This window comes from Symphodus melops (assembly GCF_947650265.1).
Source record: "Symphodus melops genome assembly, chromosome: 19".
NCBI lineage: Eukaryota > Metazoa > Chordata > Actinopteri > Labriformes > Labridae > Symphodus > Symphodus melops.
The window spans coordinates 13872397-13879546 of record NC_136709.1 but is presented as its reverse complement, the minus strand read 5'-3'; the positions used below and the strand labels follow the sequence as shown (position 1 = coordinate 13879546).

The 7150-nt window shown below is 41.6% G+C and overlaps 1 protein-coding gene across 2 annotated transcripts in view; it reads right to left on the bottom strand.

Annotated features, from left to right (window-relative positions):
- The window catches only part of bahd1 (bromo adjacent homology domain containing 1), a 32475-nt gene that overhangs the window by 12372 nt on the left and 12953 nt on the right, over positions 1-7150 (bottom strand). Inside the window, exons 1-2 of one of the 2 annotated variants that reach the window (XM_079370239.1) lie at positions 5901-5914; positions 1-1420 (exon numbers count right to left, since the gene is read on the bottom strand). The exon at positions 1-1420 is cut by the window's left edge and continues 333 nt beyond it. In XM_079370239.1, coding sequence (XP_079226365.1) covers positions 1-1300 — 1300 coding nt within the window. In that variant the 5' untranslated portion in view covers positions 1301-1420; positions 5901-5914. Of the gene's footprint in view, positions 1421-5900; positions 5915-7150 lie in introns of those variants that run through there. The other variant, XM_079370238.1, reaches the window with a different exon arrangement.

The window sequence follows — 7150 nt, the reverse complement described above, 5'->3', positions numbered from 1 at the left end:
GAGGGGACTGAAGATGGTGGTGGTGATGATGGTGATGGTGATGGTGGTGGTGGAACACCTCAGGCATGGAGCCGTCCTCTGGTTCCTTGTAGGTTTTGTCCTCCAGGAAAAGGGCCATTCTGTGACAGTACTCGACACACCTCTCCTGGGTGCAGCAGTAGCAGGAGGACACCTCCGTCTCCACCTGCTCCTCTTTGATTGTTTTCAAGGAGAACCCAAGCGAAGAACCACAGTGGAGTGGATGTTTGAGACACTCCTTTCCTCCCGTGGTGGCCTTCCACTCTGGATCCTGAGATTCACTTTTACACAAACTACAACAACCCTTGGTGGTAGAGCCCAGCTGGGAATGATCTGGATCTTCAGTGCCCTGTTTTCTGTGCTTTAGTTGGTCCACTTGTTGGGGATGCGTTTCTTTTTTGGTCAGCGTTGATACTTCACACACTGGCATAATCTCATTATTGTGAGTCGTGGCAGCTGCCTCATTTTTACTCCCAGACTTGGACTCAATTTTCTTTTGTCGTTTGGTTCCGTATGCAGTGCTGGTGAGCTTGAGGAGCGTCGCAGCAGTGAGACCCGCCTGACGCCGAGGCGTTGGAGCAAACAAAGCCAACCAGTCGATTTCCTGAGCCTCCACTGCTGACCGCCTCTGCTTTTTAGGTCTTTCTTTTGGGTCCGCTTTCCCTCCCGGAGGAGCTTTTTTGGTTTTACAACCTCTGTGTTGTTCAACTGTCGAGCCATTATCTTCATGAGAAGGCTGCCGTTTCTTTGCGAGATTTGAGATGAGAGAGTCGTCTTTGAAGAGCAGCAAGCTGTTGACGGCCTCGGCGTTCAGAGAGGCCATTCTTCGCCTGCGTGGCTCAAAAACAGGTGCAGGAAACATGAGTAAGGTGTCGAATTGGTTGGTTTTTGGTTCCAGTGCTTGTTGATTGCCTGCTAACATTTTCTTAAGCCCAGATTTGGTCCTTCTTTGAATGGAGGTGGAGCTCTGCTTCTTTTTGGCTTTATCGTGCTTGCGTTTCCCAGCTTTTGGTATCACCACTTTCTTACCAACAGCTCCTTTCTCTTCCAAACGAGTTAGCAAGACGCAACAGTCCAGTGCGTCTCCATTACCCAGCGCCAGCGTCTTCCTTCTATGTCGGTGACACTCTTTCTTGTCTTTCTTGTCTTTCTTCTTCTTTTTTTCTTTCAACTCCTTCTTCCTCTCTTTCCCTTTTTTAGTGCCAATTCTCTTCGCCTTGCCTCCCTCCTCTTTCTTGGGTGTCCTGCATTTGACAGGCTGGCTCGGCTGAGCTTTCACCATCGTCTCAGCTTCGGTACACCGCCTTATTTACATCCACAGGGTACCACAATGGTCGGCTGATGCTCAGAGAGACCCTTCAGTAAGCGTCATCATGGACCATCAGCTGAGTCCATACGCTCTCTAGGGAGACACAGATCAGACATTTACTTTAAAAAGATGAGCCGACTCGTCCGGAATCGTCAGCAAAACTGAATGTAACAAGACAGGATCTTTTGATGCATTATTGAACAACTAATTTGACTCTGTTCCCGGAGAATACGTCCAATTAGACAACGTAACCACACTGCACACACAGGATGGAGGTGAAAATAAGATAAGGAGCAAATGACGTTCAAGCCTGGAGCCATTTCTACTCCAACCTTGTTCCCATCTGCCCTTTCTACACTGAGGTCATTATAAATTAATTGTGCTCTGGCTGCATAGTTTGTATCAATAACAACCATTTTTGACCGATGTTGGAGCATCTAAGTGGCTCACACACTCCACCAGGAGGCCTACATTACAAGCATTCACCCACTCACTGCTGGAACACTGAAGTACAGAGCAGAAGCAGACGAGGCTTTTTTTTTTTTTTTTTTTAGTGGCGTGTTCAATGTTTGATATGATGGATGCTTTTAGAAGTGATTTGATCTGTAAGTCACCATTCCACAACGATTTAATTTTAGCTGTAGCTGCTGCCTGTGGCTCCGTCTCTGTAAACGGTAGTATTGCTTACCAAAGAGTAGGGAATTAGATAAGACATGAAAAGACAGCTGAAAATGAATCACCCAACTACATATTTCAATTCCTACAAGGTCAGAAGGGTAAGCAATCTCTTTTTAATTACTCCGAGGTATGAGCACAGTCATTTAAGAAATGTTTGGGGACACAAAAACCCAAAACGCTCTGTCCAAATGACTCATGGATTGCTCTTCCTTCAGCAGAACTGGTAGCAGAAACGCTCGTCACACGATAGCCCTTCAGTTTCCATATCAACAGATTGCATCAAAAGCATCTCCGGCTACTTTAAAGTCAAAGACGCCTAAATGAGCTCTTAGATCCACTGCTATTCAGACCCGTTTGTGCTCTCTCAAAAATAAAATGACGCCTCCATCAGGAGAGACCTTTAAAGTTCTTGATGATTCAACTGTCAGTGACCTTTTTTCTTGCAATGACGCTCCCGTGTGTGGCATGAAGAGACAGCTCACCGTTCTTGCTGCAGCCTTGAAACACAATGTAACTTGACCTCCAAGAACTGAGTCAACTCTTTTTTTTTTTTTATAATCAAGTGACTCTTAAATTTAGAATTTCATTTACTATAACACACATTCTGAGTTTCATTAATAGAGCACAAATATATGGTCAAAAATGGGGCTCTTTTAACAAGCTTTCAATTTTGAACACTCATTTGTTTTTGGTCAGAATTTACTACGTTACTGTCCACATGGACATTTTAGGACATTGTATGAAAAGTCCACACACAAAACGGTGTTTTTAAATGTATATTTTTAGGTAACCTGAGTGCCTTTGTTTGTGTTCTGCTTAAGTCTTACAACCTAAGAGAAGAGTGTTTGTTGAAATATACCTTAAGTGTTTCAGCGCCACATAACGCTATACAGTCTAAATGAATGTTTCTGTGGATGAAAAGGTTTGAATCAGCAAAGGACACAATGCTGGATTGTTTTAGTTTGAATTAAAAAAGCAGACCCTTTAAAGCACAATAACTTGTCAGCCATCATATAAAATCTGTAAACATGTGCTTGTCTTTGGTCAAATATCCAGGATCAATTGTAAAATCTCACCGTATATGTAACCAGTGGAAATCTGCGTTGTGTGAAATTTACTCTGTGACACCGGGATTCTTTCAACTCATTTAATCTGGCAACAGAAAAGCACAGAAAAAAATGTTCAATCAACTCCTCAGTCCGCTCCAGACTCTAAATAGAAATACAACATGTATTATATCAATGTACCAAAGACTAAAGAAAAGACAGCAAAACATTCTGAAAAACATAAATATCCAAAAAATAACATAATAATTAAAGGATGGAAGGTGATAAAAACTTAGACAAAACAATGGACACCCACCTCTCCCGAAGGCATTTGTCAGAAAGGGCAGAGGGGAGGCGGCAAAACGAATACATAATAACAACCAAAGAAGAAGAAAAACAAGGAAGAAGGGCCTGCGGACTACAAAACAAGACTTAACAGACAATTGCCAGGTAATTATGACCCTAATAATTAGGCATATATGACCCCGTTACATATAGGCCAAAATATTAGCCAAACATTTGAGAACTTCTGTAACTAACAACATGGTGACGCTTTTTATTTCCCTGCTTGTCAATATTCAAACCTGCCTGAAGATCTTTCACTAATCTTTAACACTGTTCACGATTCCAAACCTGTGCTTTGTTTCAGCATTTCGTGTCATTTGAAATGGAGTGAGCACCTTCCAAAAGGGTCACGTTCTACCGAATGCCAACCATGTTTGACTCTGGAGACTGGAGCGGACACAACTGTCCGCCTCAATATTTTTTTCAAACCATCTTGTAGCTCAGCCCGCTCTTATTGCCCAATGACTCTACGAACCGTGAAATGCAATCCATGAGAGAGAAATTTAATTTCCACATAACAAGAGGACAGAAGGAGCCTCGCATTGAGTTCCGGTCTGCAGATATCAAATCAAGTTGCTTCATTTCAATAAGACAAGCAGACGCAATGGAGAGAACAGAGGCTCGCTGAAGAGCATCATTATTTTACCCTCCGGACATTCGGCACACAGACCAAAGCAAATAATAATACAGACTTTAACAATGTGGTCATACAGTTTACACTAAATTTACATGCTTGTTCATTTGCTGCTTCTGAAGCCCTCCAAACTTCAGCGGTGCAGTGAGCTCAGCAGCTCCATCACAAGATCAATGCACCCATACATGTGCACACAGGTTGTTACAGTCCTCTCGGTTTGGTTTTAGTGTAGAAAACTGATTAGTAATTGTTATGAAAAATAAACTCTGTGCAGTTTTTTTCATTTCATAAGCATTTTTTGTATTCTTTTTAAGCTCACCTAAACATAATGCAATATTAGGTTTAATAAGGGAAGATTAAACACTGATTGTTGGCTAATTTCAACCTTTATTTATTTGAATATTATAATATATATAGTTAAATATATTCTTCTCAGATGTAAAACACACCAACAGGTGTGCTAAAGAGAAATATGAGATTTATTTTGCTCTTCAGAGGAGTGGAAGGGTTTAAGAGAAGAATTTAAGGGCTTGTAAAATGATGAACAGTCCGAGACATTTGTTCCACAAACATTAACAGTTATTTTAGATCACTTTTCATTTATTCCCCCTTTCTATGTCAGAAGTATTCCAATGACCCATGAACACAAAGTTAACCATCTTACAACTTACAGACAAATTAAACCTGAAATCAGGGCTCATACGAGAGCATCCCATAATTTATATTAGTTTCTTTAAAAACGTTTTGGATCAGCACTGTGTGAACACTTCCTGCTGAATAAAGAGTGATCCGGTTAAATAAAGAGAAATATAGAGAAAGTCATAATATGGATGACTAACATTATCTCGTGTTCAGGAAGAGAATTCCTGAGAATATAGCAACATTTAAAGATCCATTGGAAACATCTATAATATGATGAAGATGTGTGTTTTCATTCATATTTCATTTTCAAGCTGGGACCCTGTTTGGGGTCTCGGCCCCCATTGGTACTGACAAGACTATCAATTTCAAAGACATATTTCTACTTCTGAAAATGACAGAGGGAATTAAAGACTCGTTCAACTCAAAGTAGCTGGAGCATAATTGACACGTAAAAACCCCACTTCATAAAGACTGACTGAGTGTGATGCACTCCTCTCTCTCTCTCTCTCTCTGATGGCACATTAAGTGAAGTGACTGTAGTTTGATGTGAAGACAGAGCAGGAGGTGGCTGATTGTCACACACACTCGTTCAGAACAAGGACATGGTGTAGAGCTGTCATCATGAGAGAGAAAGCCCCGAGGCACGAGCGAGGCAGCCTATGTGCGTGCGCGTGTGTACGTGTGCGCGTGCGTGCGTGGGGGGTTCACGCGTGCGTGTGTGTGTTACCTATCACCAATAGCCTAAGTCCACTTTTTCCCTGGAGCAAATGACTAACCATCCTCCAGCACCGACACCAACACAAACACCTCTATTCACTTCCACGTAGGTTTAGGTACAAACACACCCGCGTGCACGCATTAATGTGGACTATTTCACGCAGAAAAAAACACATTTAAAAAGGAAGAATTGTACACGTAGAATAAGAGACTCGCCTACTGGAGCTTGTAGTTGGCCATGGTGGTGTTGGTGGATATGGACGGTGTTAATCTGACAGCATGCCGGAGCAGGAGTGCTGTGCAAGCTGAGATACGAGAAGTCTACAAAAAGAGAACCTCCGACTAAAAAAAAAACAAAAAAAAACCCTCCGATCATCCTCGATCAATCCGCTCGTTAACATCAATATGATTACAATCACTCGTGTTACAGCCGAGTTGTTCGACAACCCACCGACCTCATCCTCATCATCCCCCAACTGTGACGGGAAATACAGCTGCGATTCATCGTTACCTTGTCGGAAAATATAGTTTCTATCCCCCCAGTGTGAAATAATCCCGTTGGTTTTGGTTCCTGCTCCTCAGTCTGTCCTCGGTCGGGCTGTGGACCTGGGGAACGATCCGCGGACCGAGCAGCCCACAGAAGCCGGAGACATGGTGAACAAATCGGTGAGCGGTGACCTACTTCCGAAGTGGCATGCTGGAGATAATATTCATGCGCTGCCTGCATTCACATTCACACTGCACCGGGACATCCCCACATAATGCCAAAGCACGGTTCATATTCCTGCAGGGACAAAACTGTGTTCGCAATCTGCACCGGGGGAATTACAAGTAATTACACGGAAAAAAAAAAATTTCATCACTTATCTCCCATGTTAAAAAATAAATAAATAAAAATAAGGACATATTTTTTCTGCAACATTTCCTATCGTTTTATAACAGGAATGCACACGAAGCTCTATTTAAAGCTTCCAGTGTCCCCAGAAGAAAAAAAAAAATATATATATATATATGCCACAGAAAATATCTCAACTTCCGCAAATCTGAGTTCACCTGTTTTTTAAAGTTAGAAAGAAGCCCGAGTTTTAAAGCCTTTTTGTCGCATTAGAAATATAGAAATACATTTTCATTGAAAATCAAGCTTTAATAGAGAAACAGATAAGTAAGAGTGGGTATTAAACAGCCACAGCTGACAGGAAAAATAGTTCCTTCACAACTCGTGCCAAATATGGCTGTGAACTCCATTTGAATGTTTTAAAAGTCAATATTTGAAGTAGGTGACATACAGCTGAAGTAAAGGCTTATATCACCTAGAATATTAGCTTACTCTTTAGGCCTAAATGGTAAAGTGTAAAAGTTCTTAAATCTGTGAACGCTATAATGAGCATAACATCCATCGTATATATATGAGTGTTTTCTTTCTCTAAAATTTGGCTAATTAATCCTATTCACCCCTTCTAAAAAATATTGTTGATGGCCTCAATTAAGCAAACCTTGTGAATTACTGTTTAGAGAAATCATATGAAGGTAGAGCCACATAATAACTCTGGCTCTTGTACACAGGAGGGCCAAGTGCCCTCAGGTGGAACTCCGAACACAAATGACTCTTTAAAATACATGCACACATGCATGTGAAGGGTTTAGATGAGAGCCTGATGGGCAGCTTAGCGAATGGCACTGTGTACCATCAGTGTTTGAATGAGTTTCTTGAAGAGCAAATGTTTGAGTATGTGAAATGGTCAGAAGTCTAGAAATGTGTTA